General features: G+C 43.1%; 1 protein-coding gene across 1 annotated transcript in view; it reads right to left on the bottom strand.

The window, feature by feature from the left end:
- Positions 1 to 16,233, bottom strand: part of Hectd4 (HECT domain E3 ubiquitin protein ligase 4) — a 187,571-nt gene that overhangs the window by 59,578 nt on the left and 111,760 nt on the right. Inside the window, exons 28-40 of the mRNA XM_010604495.3 lie at positions 15,472 to 15,560; positions 14,907 to 15,082; positions 12,982 to 13,117; positions 12,758 to 12,899; positions 12,496 to 12,662; positions 9,234 to 9,380; positions 7,744 to 7,928; positions 5,987 to 6,140; positions 4,665 to 4,945; positions 4,269 to 4,458; positions 3,017 to 3,098; positions 1,543 to 1,745; positions 406 to 541 (exon numbers count right to left, since the gene is read on the bottom strand). Coding sequence (XP_010602797.2) covers positions 406 to 541; positions 1,543 to 1,745; positions 3,017 to 3,098; positions 4,269 to 4,458; positions 4,665 to 4,945; positions 5,987 to 6,140; positions 7,744 to 7,928; positions 9,234 to 9,380; positions 12,496 to 12,662; positions 12,758 to 12,899; positions 12,982 to 13,117; positions 14,907 to 15,082; positions 15,472 to 15,560 — 2,088 coding nt within the window. The remainder of the gene's footprint in view (positions 1 to 405; positions 542 to 1,542; positions 1,746 to 3,016; positions 3,099 to 4,268; positions 4,459 to 4,664; positions 4,946 to 5,986; positions 6,141 to 7,743; positions 7,929 to 9,233; positions 9,381 to 12,495; positions 12,663 to 12,757; positions 12,900 to 12,981; positions 13,118 to 14,906; positions 15,083 to 15,471; positions 15,561 to 16,233) is intronic.

The raw sequence follows: 16,233 nt of genomic DNA, 5'->3' as shown, positions 1-16,233 counted from the left end.
TTTTTTTTTTTTTTTTTTTTTGGTACAGGGGATTGAACTCAGGACCTTCGGATTGCAAAGCAGGGGCAAAACCTCTGAGCTAAATCCCCGGCTCTGTCAGTACCACTTTCAAGGGAAACAAGGACTGTCATTCTCTCCCCAAGAATACTGTTCCAAAGTCAAAACCAGCAGTGTCAAGTGCTCGCTTCGGCAGCACAGATACTAAAAGCAGCAGGGTCAGGAGACAGATCAACAGAGTGGAAACTACTAAATCAGAGCAATTTTGCAGGGGAAAATCAGTCAATAGGTAGATTTGGCTCATTCAGGAAATCTGTCTTACTGAAATCCCCCTTGCTGATTCTAACTTTGCCATGGAATACGAGCTCCCTTCTGATTTCCTCAATTAAGTAGCAACCGTGTACGAACCTTCTCTGCTGTTGTGGTCCATATCTGAGCGGCATTTGACTCAGGCGCCATGAGCAAGCTGTGCAGCAGGGCGATCACTTCTGCAGCCATACTGTTTGCCACGTGCCCACTGATGAAGGGTCGGACAGGGTCAGTCCTGCAAGGCCAATATGGAAACTGTCAGCCACTAGGCAAGTTGTGTTAAAAGTGCAGAGAAGGAGCTTTCAGAGCTAGTGCCAGGCGGAAATAGTTACTATTTCTCCATGAAAAGGCAGATTGTGTCGACTGAGAAAATGAGACACTAAATCTGTGCTAGAACAAAGTATCTGGGGTATCAGAAAAATCACCTATGCTCTGGTTTGAACATGGTTTGTGTCACTCAAGGGTCTATTGTGATTAAAAGTGTGGCCCAGGGTGGTGCTCTGGGAGTCCACTGGGGAGTGTATCCTTGGAAGAGGGTTCTCCACAGAGAGCTGTGGCTAAGGATTAAGCACCTGCTTCCCCAAACTGTGCTCCCACCATACTTTTATAGCCCACCATGTGACTGACTGAGACTGGACCAATGCCAGCAACATGCCCTTAAACCCCCAGAACTGTGAGCTAAACAAACCTCTTCTCTTACTAAGATAGATTTTTCAAGAACTTCATTACAGTAATGCAAAGCTAATATATTCCAAAGCAATGGACTGCAAATTTTTTTATTGCATAAGCCACAAGAATTGAAGCACTGCAGCTGCTCACAAGTATAAAACAACTTGCGCAAACTTCCCAAGGCAACACTCACCTGTCCCTTCTGCTCCTAGAAAGAAATGTATGTGTTGAGCTGGGACAGTGGGAAAGTACTACCTGAAATATGTAAAGACAGCAAGGTGCGAGTTTATCAGTACTCAGAAGACTCCTCTGACTCTAATGTCCACTCAGCCAGGGGCACCTCCCTATGCTTCCATGACAGCCCATCTACTTGCATGATCTCCTGCCCTGACAGTAGCTCAGACTCTACTCTGAGAGTGATGTTTACAAAAGATAGGTGATTTCTGCCCTCATGTCTTACTTCCAGCAAGTCAAAGGGATAGTAGAAAATTAAAAGCCCTACAGTCAAACCTATTATGAAGTCAATGAGGTAAGAGTGTGGACAGGTTCTCCCTTTGGGAGGCTTACCTGGCAAGTTCAGAGTTCCTCTCTCGGCAAATGGAGGTCTGGGCCGTTTTCTTTTTGTCACCTGTGGATAGTCCGCTGACAGTCTCTGGGTTGACAGATTCCACTGGTGGCCCAACACTGACGATGAGGCCTGACTGTGCCCACTTGGTCGCTTTCCGGAGGGCGGCGCTGGCCTCTTCTGTAATCACTTCACAACAGCCACCCTGGGGACCAGGATGAAGACGTTAAGATCACTCATTTTGCTCTTCCTCACACTATCCTCTTTCTCCGGGCACTTCACAATGTTTGCTTACTGCTTACCCTCACCTCAACAATACGGGCCATATCAGTCTTTCTTAACATTATCTGTATGGCAGGTAAAAAAAAAAAAAGATACATCACAGTTGCTTTTATTCCTTTCCTCTAATTATTTGTGAGCCTGGGCATATGTATATATTTTCATGAGGTATTTGTCTGTCTGTCTGTCTATCTATCTGATTTTTTTTGAGACAGGGTCTCACTGTGTAGTTCATGTTGTCCTTGAACTCACTATGTATCCCAGGTTGGTCCCCAACTCATGGTGATCCTCCTGCCTCAGCCTCCCAAGAGTGCTGAGATTACAGGCATGCACCACCACACCCAGCTCTTTATTTATTATTCTTGAATATGTTATTCTCTTGGCAGCCTTTCAAACCTTAATTTTATTTTATTTTATTTATTGATTTTTGGGGTTTTTTTTGAGACAGGGTCTTACTATGTAGTTGAGACTGCCCTGGAACTCACTGTGTAGCCCAGGTTGGTCTCAAACTCACAGCGATCTTCCTGCCTCAGCCTCCAAGTGCTGGGATTATAGGTGTGTGCCACCACGCCTGGCGAACCTTAATTTTAAAACAATTTTTAAGCTAAAAAACTTTCTTAAAAGAGCTAAGAAAAAAATTCGTAGGTCAAAACTAAGAGATCTCTATTATTACATTTTAACATTAAGGGCATCTGATTTTTGACCAATTCTCTCTCTTTTGAGGGGAGGAATTGATGGTGATTGAACCCCAGCCTTGTGCATGGCAAGTGTGCATGCTAACACTGACCTATCCTAGCCCCAGCTAGTTCTCTTGGTCTCAGTGAAGCCATTGCCTTCAATTTCTTACTCTGCTTCTTTGTGGAAATGTGAACTCCCTTTTTTCAAGATAGGATCTCATTATTTTGCCTGTGTTACACAGGCTGGCCTTGAAGCCTTGAACTTGCAAATCTCCTGCCACTGTCTCTCGAGCAGCTGGGACTATAGGCATGCACCACTGATCTGGTGGAACCAATGTTTTAAAAAAAAAAATTTCTCAGGCTGGAGGTGTAGCTCAGTGGTAGAACACCTGCCTAGCTTACACAAGGACCTGGGATCAATCCCCAGTACCGTAAAAATAATTAATTTATTTCTCTTAAAGCCTGGCAGATGCTCTTAATCCTAGGTTTGGTCACAGCAGTTTTTCTGTATGAGGGTCACCTTGGTCATATCTCGATCCATCTTCACAACTTTCTCCATGTTGGCTCCAGTACCAAGTCGGAAGGGCCGTCCTTCTGAGCTGCTGAAAAGGGAAAGGAGAAAGTAAGCAGCCTTAAGGGCACTGTAGTGATCCTAAAGTTTACATGCCCCCAGGCTACCCACTCATGGTCACCCTTAGATTGCAAAACTGACATTTATTTATTTTTTCTTTTTGGATGGGGTTTCACTATATAATTTGGGCTGGCCTCGAACATACTTTTACAGCCCAGGCTAGCCTCAAATGTGTGGTGATCCCCCTACCTCACCCTCTTTAGTGCTAGGATTTAGGTGGCATGTGACACCATGCCTGGCAAAACTGGCTTTTAAGGTCCATAGTAAGAGTCTCCATTTTCCGAAAAGGAAATGATTACATAATTTTAAGAGTTGTGATATCTAAAAACCTACACAAAAATGATGCATAAACAAAAGTGACACTGAATGGGGCTGGGGGTTTTAGCTCAGAGATGTCGCCACCTGCCTTGCAAGTGCAAGGTCCCAAGGTAATGCCAAGATACCTCTTGGAGATTTCTTCACCTAAGCACTGACCTGCTGTGACCCTGCTCAGATTTCACCTTTACAAACTCAGTGTTTTTAGCCACCACTCAGCAGACCAGGGTCTTATCAACGAGGGTGACCACACGGCTAGGTCACTTGTGTAAAGACACAAACACTGTTCTCAATTCCCCTGGGCCATGTGGGAAGCCTTCCTCTTGCCCTGGGTCCCACTAAGAGGGCCTGTAGCTTTGTAATATTTGAGCAATAATTACATTTTTACTTTCTTGTTGAGCAATCATACCATTCATATTTCAGTGAATTCCAGCTTTAGAAAAATTTCTCTTATTTCTCTACCTCATTCTAAATTTTCTGATGGCTGAAGAATGCTAACAACTGAAAACCAAACTGCATGATTCCTTCTCAAAGGCAAAGCCACACTGCAGACTTCCCCAAGACATGAACACCAATGCACCTTGCAAAGGGCTCCAGCTCTGCTGGGGTTGGAAAGAAAGTACGGAGCCATGGCTCAGAGCTTGGGTTCTGTGTCTCAGTTCTGCCTCCCTTTCTTCACACGTCACCATAGGGTGAAGGTAACCGGGCAACCAGCAGGGTTATTCAGAGGGCTGGGGCATTCAATGCACGTAAAGAGCTCACTTACATAGTTCCCAGACATGGGCAGTGCCCACTGACATGGAGCCACTACAGTCATTACAGTCACCTTAGTAAAGGTTGGAGGACTTCATGGGAGGATTGGTCTTCCCGCTTGTGGATAAAGATGGAGAGCTTGCCATCCACCGCCTCACTCTCTTCTCCAGGATCTTTATCGCCTTTTAAGGAATTCTTGGGACTGGTTTTGGTCAATGTGTTGTCAGGTTCAGAAGCAGTTGGAGAAAGAACAGTCTGACATCCTTAAATCAAAAAGCAATGCTCATTCAGAAAAACTGCAGCGCTGCTTCTGAAGTTCCTTGACTGATTACACACTGCTTTGGGAATGTCTCTTCCCCTTTCTCTCTCCCACTCTGCCCCTTTCCCATGTCTCCCTCCTTCACCGCAGGAGACCCTGGTGCCCTTGTGGACCTGATTCAGTACCTTCTCCCATTCAGGAGCTTCTCACCTGGAACCACGTAGTCTGCCAGCTTTGCTAAGAGCAAGGAGGCGATCTTGGAGGCAGGGTCACTGGGATCTTCCTGCTCACTGTTCAGGGAAGGGACGGAGTAGCTCCATGGTGGGAGCTCCACATTCCCACAGTCCTCCACGCTCATCAGTGGCAGTGCCGCGCGGCACAGCTGAAGAATGATAAGGACCAGCTTTGGGGATGGGCGCTGGTCAAGCAGCAGTGAGAGGAGTTTGGACACACAAGCTGGCTGGCTTAGGATGGCTTTCCCTATGTGGCTCCTGCAAAAGGGGGAAGAAAAGGTCTACAACAATGGAAAGTGGGGGCTGACAGACATGTGCAAGAGAGGTTAAACAGATAACAGAATGAAGTTTACACTGATTTGGCACTGTTTCTATGAAGGAGAATTAAAGGTTTTTGTAAACATTTGATGAGTGCGTAACCTGCCAATAATACTTTATGCAAAAGTTTTGTTTGTTTGTTTGTTTACTATTTTCAGATTTCTGGTCTCTCTAATCTATAATCAAGACTCAGAGTGTTTCACAGTGCACCAAGATTAGAAACCTAAACCAGTATCTTTTCAGTTACTCATTTATTCCTTCGTCATGAGTGTATCGAGAACAAGGCTACCATGCAATGGTGTACAGCCCCAACACTGAGGACCTACGGTGGCGGAACAGTCCCTTTCCACTAAGAAAATCTTACTGAGCCAACAGTGGCTGAAGAGCGAGCAGTTGAATGCGAACAAAATTTGGTAGTCCTCATGCTCACACATGGCTACCAACCCACTACAGAATCACTTGTTTTAAAGACACAGTATGAGAATGTGAGTTAATTACATGCCTGACTTCATGACTATGTGCTGAGGGTGAGATTTTTTGGTTATGGAAGGCAAAAGTGTCCGCTCAAAAGGCTAGCAGCTGTTGTTCACAGGCATTAAAGCAAATGATAATATGTTATTTCCTGATCTAGTTATTCACCTAAATAATCCTCTCAGTTTGGGACTAAATACTATGCTTCAATGACTCTGTTCTTTGCCTTTTTTTTTCTTAAAGCAGAAGTGTGTCAAAGGGCCTAGCAATCTGGATGCTTCTTTTCTTTTCCATTCTCTCTTTTGAGATAGGGTCTTGCTATAAGCCTAGGCTGGCCCTGAACTCACTACGTAGCCCAGAATGGCTTAGAGTTCATGGTAATCCTGCCTCAGCCTCCTGAGTGCTGGGATTACAGGTGTGTACCACCACATCTCGCTTCATTTGGATATTTCTAAAGATAACTACAAGGGAAAGCCAGCTCTCCCCCAGCTCCCAACAGGCCCAGCACACCTGGAGAGGTCATTAAGAAGGCTCAGGACATCCTGCAGCGCATCATTCCCAGCAGCCTGGTTGCCACAGCACTCAGTCGCTCGGGCGAGATGGTTTGTGAGGAGGCTGGACACCTGACGGGCCAGACCTGAGTGCACAGCCTCTGTAGAGCCACCTTCAGAGTTAAAGAAACAAAGAGGAGAGGCACAGTGATCATTCAAGGAAGCCATGATGAGCCTGTGGGTGTGGCGAGTCCTCCTCTTGGCTTCCCTGTGTTAAAGTCCAAGCCTTGACTAATTTTTCTTTCTCTTGCTCAATGTTTCCTTAGCCACCCCATTAGTGCTTCCTTATTCAATAATATCTGCACATGGAAAAGCTAAATACTTCCTTCAAACACAGCTGTGCTGGGAGATCTTCCTCTTAATGAAAACTGAATAGAACTAATCCATATATAACAGATGAACATATACTGACAGAGGGGAAGGATCATTCTTTCGCTGATGATGAAATCCACCTGATTTCTTAAATACTTTCCTCTCCTCAAACACAATCAAAGACCATTCTGCATTTTCCACGTTCATCGTAGTTCCAGAGACCCCTAAACATCCCTTGTAAAAGCGACAGACTCTTGTCTCCCGAATTTCCCATACACCCTGGATCCCTGAGCACGCACATGCTATTTGCCCTGCTTCAAGCCCCTCTTTCCCCCTCAGAAACAGCTCACATGTCTGTCACCTTCTCGCAGAAGCTTTGGCCAGTCCCTCCATCCCTTGCACAGTGGGCCTCTAGGAGCCTCCACTAATTCCTAGTTATAGCTTTGATACTATTGTAATCATTTGTTCAATGGTCTTTTTTTTATTTTTTTCGGTACCAGGTATTGAACTCGGGTCCTTGTGCTTACAAAGCAGGAAGCAGAACCACTGAGCTAAATCCCTGGCCCAGTGGTCTGTTTCTTCTGTCAGATCATAGTTCTTAAAGGAACAATCCCTGATTTGTCATCTGCTTGAATAGAATAGGCTTGCAAGACATTAAAATGCACAATGAATGGATGAACAGATAAAAAAATGTATATGCACAGACTGGGGTATTGTGGAGAAATTTATTAAGTTCATTTTGTTTTTTCCATCACTGGGTATTGAACCCAAGGGTTCTATACTGTTGAACAACTCCAGCACCACACCTCCCTTTTTTTTCAGATGGGGTCTCATTGTGTTGTCCAGGCCAGGCTTGAATTTACAATCCTTCTGCCTCAATCTCCTGCAGTACTGGGATGACAGGTGTGTACCACTGCACTTAGCTTCAATTATACTTTTTATTTATTTATTTAAGTACTGGGGATCAAACTTGGGTCCTTGTACTTATGAGGCAGGTGGCGGCACCACTGAGCAAAATCCCAACCTCAAGTATACTTTTTAAATTGGATTGGCCACCAAAAAAATAATTTAGAAATACACCCTCAAAAATGCAACTGAACAGACATTTTATAAAACCGTGGAGCCCATTAGGAGTATTGACAATAAAATAGTAGAACTATCCTCTCCATTTTCTGGAGTTTACTGTTCTCTGTCAGGATACCAGGATGCTGCTCAGGGCCACAAGGCAGCTGTGAGTTCTTGCAGAAACACACTGATGAAAAGGCCCTCGTGAAATCGTTGACTGAGAAAGCCCGTCTGATTCCGTACCGCACCGGTGCTTTCTTCATGCCCCACCCAGCACAGCAATGGGATGTACTCTCATGCCAAGGGAACGGTTAGAGTAGAAAGGAGTACTGTGCTCACCTTCCTCATTTTCCCACTCGACGCAGCGGTTGGCAAGCACCTGGAAGGCAGCCCAGGCCATGGTGGCCACTTTCTGCTTCTTGGTTTGTTTCTCGCTGGAGCCGGACTCGGTCTGACTGCTCAGGCTGCACAGGCGATCCATGAGCTGGACAAGGCCGCTGCGCACCAGACACTTCTCTTCGCTCCTGCCAAAGGGACACGGTGCCAGGAAAGACACAGGTGACTCACCCTGGGCCACCTCTCAGGAAGTTTTAGGTCGTCACAAGGGTAAGACGCTTACACTTGAGGGTACAGTCATGTACAATTAACACAAAGCTACTGCCCTAGGAAGGTGACTTCCTTTAAAAATAAGGAGCTTTGAGCTTTGGTTTGTCCATATGGAACTGTAAAGTAAAAACTGATGGACTCAAGTAAGGTTGCCATAATAGAAAAAATAATATATTTTATTAGGGAATCCTCCTGGTATTTTCAACCTATAAATTAAGTAGCCCAAGAGAGGAAATAAATGTATCCATGCAAAAGATTTCTGCCAAATACATAGGTAATTTCCTAAGGACTTTTTTTCCCCTTTGAACTACTATGTAAGGTAACTGTGCCTGCAGCATTTGGTCACTGAGGAACCCAACAATAAGGGATTTACATAGCAACATTAGGTATCTGTCAAGAGGAAAGCTTGTTTAGTAAGCACTAGATAATCAAAAGAAAAAAAATCCAATTTTGGTGAGGTATGGTGGTATAATCCCAGCTCCTTGGCAGCAGTAGAATGGCAAATCTGAGGCCAGCCTGGGCAACTTACTGAGATGCAGCTTCTAAATAAAAATAAATAAATAGGGCTGGGGATGTAGATCAGTGGTGGGGTGTTTGCCTAGCATCTATGAGGCTCTGGATTCAATCCCCAGCACTACAAAAAGGAAAAAAAAAGATCAGTTTTATAAATCAGAAATATATGCGAGGTGTGGTGGCGCATGCCTGTAATCCCAGCGCTTGGGAGGCTTAGGCAGGGTGATTGCCATGAGGTCGAGGCCAGCCTGAGCTACACAGAAAGACCCTGTCTCAAAAAATAAAAACAAGGGGTGGTCCACATCAGAAAACTCACTGAATGTCATGTTAGAATCTCACATGGACTGTATGTGACCACCTGCCCTCCTGTTAGTACAAATGAAGCCATTAAAAACAGAACTATACAGGCCAGGGATTTAGCTCAGTGGTTCTGGTGCCTGCCTTGCAAGTGCAAGGACTTGAGTTTGATCCCCGCTACCTTCCCCCCAAAAAAACAAAAACAAAAACAGAGCTATTTCTCTGAAATTCTGTAAGTACACAGTCAAAACACATTGTGAAGAATTTCATCCTGTAGAAAGTTTGTAAGAAAATTACTATTTGAGCAAACTGGAACATAAATACAACTATCTTTAGATTTTTTTTAAAAAAGCAAAAAATATTTTTACAGTTAACTCTATTGTGGTGTAACTTACATACGATAAAGGGCTTACCTGGTATAAGGTATGGTACACAAGAGTCCGATGCTATTTGCACAAGCGATTGGGTAACGGGCACACAGAGACACAACGGAGGTCATGGTTTCCCCAAAGGCTTCCTGAACTTGCTCCACCATGCCTCCGCAGGTAAGTTCTTCGATCCTGAGGAACAGACCAAGGTACAGCCGTGCTGAACATGTCAGTAACAATGAGCATGACTAGAGCAGAAGAATACTTTAGAGAACCCAAAGTTTCTTTCCAGATGGATCTAGTACTGAACGAATCTTGGAGACCATCAAGCTAAATGCTTCATCAACTATAAGAGCAAAGGAGACCACCCGGCAGATTTCTAGGTGTGCCTCAAATACAATGGTCCACAGTCAAGAAAACCCTGGGGAATCCTGGTTTAAGGAAGGACTTACTGCAGGACTTTCCAGAACTTTTTTTTTTTAAACTGGTGGTACAAGGGATTGAACCTATAGCTTCCCACATGCTAGGCAAGTGCTCTACCACGGAGCTATATCTCCAGCTCTTTTTATTTTGTGATAAGGTCTTGCTCAGTTGCCTAGCTTGACCTTGAAGTTGCAGTTCTCCTGTCCACCTCCTCAGTAGCTGGGTGTATAGGCATGAGCCACTGTGCCTGGCTTTTTCAGGGCCTTTTAGATGAGGCAAGGTCTCACTATGTAGTTTAAGCTGGCCTCAAATTCACAGAGATCATCCTGCCTCAGCCTTCCAAGTATTGGGATAGGTGTGTATCACCATGCGTGGCTCAGGGCTTTTAATAAACTTAAGGACATGTGTACCTCTTAAGAGCAGAGGAATGGTATCCAATATTTCCCAGAACTGTTTTGTAATGAAACCATTTAGTTGGACACATCTATAATATCCCATGCAGCACTAAAACTGTGAATGTAACTGCATTAATGACAAAATGAAAGTTCAAATAAATTATCTAAGTGACTTTATCAAGTTCACATTATAATGTGTAGCTGAGTATGAGAGCCCCGCTGATATGATATATAACTTCCCATATGTAAAAACAGAACATAGGGCCAATTTTAGAGCAACTGATATTGAGGACTGAAATTGTCAGAATTTATCTACGAAGATAAACAACATAGTATTGTTTAGAGTAAGAAAAACAAATTAATAAAACTATATAACGTTTAAAATAGGAAACTGGTTATAAAGACTATGATACAGTGCTACATAACCGCTAAAAATCCTACAGTGGATAACTATGATGAGGACACAGAACAAATACACCAAACTGTTAAAAGATGTTATCTTGGGATGGCGGGTTTATAGTGGTTTCCATTTTATTCTTTTGGATTGTCTATATTTTTTCAAATTTTTGACAAGTGATATTTAAAAATTGAGGGGAAAAGGAAAAGTGCTGCCAGGGTCATGGAAAACTTATTTTCGAAGCAATTTGTGATACTCATTTGTGCTACTCAATGTCTTTTGTCTTTTTAGCCAATGACATTTTGGAGTTATTTCCACAGAACTGTCTCACCTCTCCTGACTGACAGAAATTCCCCAAGACGACATTCACTTTAGCTCTCAGTGAGCACATTTGCCTCTGGCCACTGATCCTCTGCTTGCCGGCCACGGTTCCTCAAAGAACTGCCAGGAGCACCAGGAGGCCCCAGAGTTCAGCCCAGGACTTGTGAGAAAGGCCTTTGCTGTCTCGACATCAGGATGTTTGAAGCCCAGCAAGGAACTCATATAGAAAAACTTCCCAAATGCCAGGGATTTAGCTCAGTGGTTCCACCACCTACCTTGCAAGCGCAAGGACCTGAGTTCAATACCCGGTACCAAAAAAAAGAATTTAGAAAAACTTCCCAAATAAGTTACAAAACCTTCTTACAAACAGTGAGCATCTCACCTATGTTGTCAGAAACTCATCGAGCCGGGCATGGGGGTGCATGCCTGTAATCCCAGCACTCAGGAGGCTGAGGCAGGAGGATTGCTGTGAGTTCGAGACCAGCCTGGGCTACATAGTGAGATCCAGGTCAGTCTCAGCTACATAGTGAGACCCTGTCTCAAAAAACAACAACAACAACAACAAAACAAACAAACAAACAAAAAAAACTCATCTAATAAAAATAACCACCAAAGTGTGTAAAAATATACGTAGGAGTATGCTGATTGCAGCACTGTTGAGAAGTCAAAACCAAACCAGACCAGTCCAAACACAGAAGAAGAAAAAAGAATGAATGCACCACAAGTCCATCAGGAGAGGATGACTTATATTTTATTTTATTTTAATTTTTGGTACTGGGGATCAAACTCAGGACCTTGCACTTGCAAGGCAAGCAGCAGAACCACTAAGCTAAATCCCTGGCCCTCTATGATTTATATTTTAAAAATAGCCAATGGTGGTGGTGCATGCCTATAATCCTAACCCTCAGGAAGCTGAGGCAGGAGGATCACTGTGAGTTCAAGGCCGAACTGTGGGCTACACAGTTCAAGGCCAGCCTGAAATATATAGTGAGACTCCGTCTCAAAAACACCCCAAAAGGGCTGGGGATTTGGCTCAGTGGTTCCACCGCCTGCCTTGCATGCGTAAGGACCCGAGTTCAATCCCCAGTACCAAAAAAAAAAAAAAAAAAACCAACAAAACAAAACCACCCCAAAAAATAAAGATCATCCATATAATGGAGACTATGAAGCTTTTAAAAATGACAAAGTAAGCTCTTAAAATGACAAAGTAAACTGAGCATGGTGAGACAGCTGTAATCCCAGTACTTGGTAGGCTGAGGCAGGAGGACTGCCCCAAGTTCGATGCCAGCCTCAGCTACACAGTGAATTCAAGGCCAGCCTACACTACACGGTACTACATAGTGAGACGCCTTAAAACAAGCAAACAAAAAACAAAACTACAAAGTAGACTATAGGTAATAACTGAAAAAGATAAAAGATGTATTGAGCAAACATGACAATAGACATATATAACACAATCTTATTTATGCAAAAATAAAACAACATATGTGTGTGTGTGTGTATAATACCTATAAGTATAAAGAGAATGAAGTAACTGTTTATTCACTTATGGTTGATACAACAGGTGGAATTTAGGAAGGAAAGCTAGGTGAAGAAACTTTTACATTGCTATATACACTGGAATTTTTGTAAAATTATGTACCACTTACATAAAAATAAAGTATTTTAGGGAAAACATTAGTAAATACCAGTTTGTGTGGTCCCGAGAATAATCTCTGGAATGGCTTTGCCCAGTCTAGACGGGACAGTGTGAACTAATGAAACAACTGACCTGGGTCCTCCCTGAAGGACCATTGTCACGGGCCCCACAAGATGCGTCACTCCCCCAACTCGCACCGCGGCCGTCAGTAATTCCCGCATGTGCACCAGGGCCTGTTTGCGAGTGTTTCCCCGCCGCCACCTCGTCTGTGCGGCCAAAAGAAAGCTGCTGCTGGACACCTGAAACACATGAGAAGGAAGCTGGTGACTACTGCTTACGAGACCCTCCCTGCCATCCAGTACCATCCATCTGTAGTCTGCACAGTGTCACATACAGCCTGGTCAGGGTTGGTGCCAATGAAAGCAAACAGCTGCCCCAGCAGGACGCTGTAGGTGGGCTTGTCCCTGCTGTCCTCAACGGCCAGCGACTGCAGGAGTGTAAAGGAGCTGCTTCGGTGGCTGGTCACATGGCGACGCCTACAGGGAAAACAAAATAGTTCGTTTCAAGGAATGCATTCAGCTGCACATGGGAATCCAACACTGGCCATTAGCCATTTACCTCTGATTTGCTCTAGTAAATTCCAAATCTTCATTACCAATCATTTCCAGGTCAGAAGGAGCTGACATGCTGCGAAGAAAGACAGGCTGCCGGACAGCATGAGATATCACCTTTGTTTCAGAAGCTGATTTACAAGCTGGAAGAAAAAGAAATTAAAAGGTTAAAATTTCTACCATCCAGTTTGCAAGGAGTAATGGCTATATGTAACACAGAACTACCAAATAGTTTATCTTTGCTTTCTAATGGAGTTCAGGTACCAATCTAGCTACTACAGAATACTGATGAGTTTTAGGACAACTTCTAAATTTAAAGACAGGTTTAATTATGTAGTTTAGCCCTGCCTTGCATTTGCTTTATAGTCCAGGCCGGCCTTGAACTCATGATCCTCGTACCTTAGCCTCCAAAGTGCTGGGAGAGTAGGCATGTTCAACCACATTTATTTCAAAAATTTTAAAATCAAATATTTGGTTAAAAATCACTTTAGCTTATGGCTAGAGATTTAGATCAGTGGTTCCACCACCTGCTTTGCAAGCACAAGGTCCTGAGTTTGATTCCTGGTACCCCCCCAAAACAAACAAATAAAATTATTTTATCTTGAACAATTAAAATCTTTTTATTAAATTGGTTAATTAATTTGATTTCCCAAAGAAAAGCTGAAAATTTCATAACTATCACTGTTCGTTTCAATATAAGCATCTAAAGAGCAAGAGAGAACACAGAAAATAATTTCTGAAAGCACAAAATTCTTAATTCAAATAAACCCAGATACATTTTTTTTTTCCCCAGAAATGGCCCGTCTCCCTTTAATTTTTTTGTTTTTTTGTGTGTTTTTTGAGTCAGGGTCTCATGATGTAGTTGAGACTGACCTGGAACTCACTATGTAGCCCAGGCTGGTCTAGTGCTGAGATTACAGGCATGCCCCACCACGCCTGGCTTCCCTTTAATTTTAGATGTATTTAGCTTACTTATTACCAGTTGGTGAGAGTTCCACTTTAGTTATTGCTGGAGGGAGTAAATATCACAGTTGAGCTGGAATGTGATTCCACGCTTCCTATTAGATATACACAGGGTGATAAAATACATGGTGAATGGTGACATCTAAAAAATTTATTACAGTGAAAGACACGTTGCTATTAACCCTGAAAATACTATCCCTTAGTGGGGTGTGGTGGTGCACCTATAATCCCAGCTCTCAGGAGGCTTAAGGCAGAAGACCACAGAGTTGAAGGCTGGCCTGGGCTACATAGTGAATTCAAGGCCAACCGAAATTACATAGTGAGATCCTGTCTCAAAAACAAAACAATACATCCAACAACAACAACAAAAAAAAAAAAAGAGAGAAAGAGAGAACACTGAAAAAGTGGAAAAGTCATTTTGTACCTATCAGAACAGAGCTATGTAAAATATGTATGCAATCTTTGAAGCTGTTTCTATCTCTCAGGTATTACTGATTTATCACTGCTGAGATCAAGAGCTCCTTGGTGTGGTGGCACCATCTGTAATCCCAGCACTCTGAGAGGCTGAGTCAGGAGGATCACAAATTTGAACCTAGGGTGGGCAACTTAGCAAGATGCTGTCAAAATAAAAAGATTTTTATTTTTTTTAACTTTTTTGGTACCAGGGATCACACTGGTGCCTTGCAAGGCAGGTGGTGTAACCAATGAGCTAAATTCCGAGCCCTAAAAAGATTTTTAAAGAAGGAAGGGGCCCTCAGGATGTAACTCAGTGTAAAGGGCCTGAGTTCAATACCCACTACGACAAAAAAAGAAAAAAAAGGGGAGCCAATACCTAATTTTTTTTTTCCTCAGTACTGGGGATCAAACTCAGGACCCTGTGCTTGCAAGGCATAGCTAAATCCCCAGCCCTGACCCCTACTTTATAAATGGAGTCGCATGGGAAACCTTGAAGGGCTCTTGGAGCAGTACCTGGTGTTTCTGCCGGGGTCCCCGAGATGCTCCTGGTGAGGCCGGACTGGGCTGCAATGGTCACGTGCAACAGCAGCTCGGCTCGGTTCATGAGACTCTTCACTAGAGTTTTTGTTTTAGCCAGTGGATGTGAGGGTTTCTGAATAAGAGAATTCACCTCTTGTAGGAACTTCTCCCTATAAAGGAAGACTGACATGTATTGAGGAGTTCTCTAGCTTACCAGGAACAAACTTTTTTAAATGGCAAAGGATACAAGAAGACAGAGGGAGAACTAAGCAAAAGTAATCTAATAAATATTGCCTACCTGCCCACCACATTCCAGGGTAGCAGTGTTACAAACTCTGGCTGCTCCTAGTCCCTTCTCTTTTTCTGTTTCAGATGCCTATGCTACCCTTTGAAGGTTCAAATCAAAACTGCCAGCCTATCAAGTACATTCTAAACTCTAAAATATTTGATGACTCCACAACATTAAAAAAAAAAAATCTATCAAGACATTGGATCTTCACAATGTGATTTTTAGCATTCAGGTGATTTATTTGCCTTAACAATGATTAACATCACTAACCTCAGTGATAGGACCATGTTTTCAAGATCATTTCCATCGAAGGAGACTTCCTTCATTGAACACAAAAGTTCTAGTTCTTTCATTTTGTTCTAAAGAAGGAAAAATCAAGAAAAGATGGTATATAGGATGTGCAACAATCAAGTTTTACTGTACATTTGCTGGAGGGAACAGAAAATAACAAGGAACAAACACACCCATTTGGTCCACACTTCTCCGCTTGAAGCTCATTTCTAAGTTATTAACTGATATTTCAAGTATTTTAAATGGCATGGGCTACTTTTTAGGGAATTTCTTTGAGGTTTGTATTTCTGCCTTTTTTTTTTTACCTTGTCAAAGCTTGAAAGCAAAACTTGATAATAATTATAATTTATTTTTTTGTTTTTTGGTTTTTGGTCCCAGGGATTGAACTCAGGACCTTGCACTTTCAAGGCAGATACAGCACCACTGAGCTAAATCCCCAGCCCTAATTATAATTTCTTTAGACTATTAATGAAAGTATTAATTAGTTTAAAACAATTATTTGGCCATTGATATGTTAGCTGGTTGTGGTGACACACACCTGTGTATCAGCACTCAGGAGGCTGAGGCAGAGGATCGCCACAAGTTTGAGGCTAGCCTGAACTGCACAGTGAGACCTTGTCTCAAAAAATCAACAACAGCCGGGGATTTAGCTCAGCAGTTCGGTGGCCTGCCTTGCAAGCGCAAGGACCCGAGTTCAATCCCCAGTACCAAAAAAAAAAAAAAAAAAAAAAAAAAAAAAAA

Source organism: Fukomys damarensis, unplaced genomic scaffold, assembly GCF_012274545.1.
Source record: "Fukomys damarensis isolate Sample0158 unplaced genomic scaffold, DMR_v1.0_HiC HiC_scaffold_12, whole genome shotgun sequence".
Classification (NCBI taxonomy): domain Eukaryota; kingdom Metazoa; phylum Chordata; class Mammalia; order Rodentia; family Bathyergidae; genus Fukomys; species Fukomys damarensis.
This window is presented reverse-complemented; position numbering and strand designations above follow the sequence as displayed.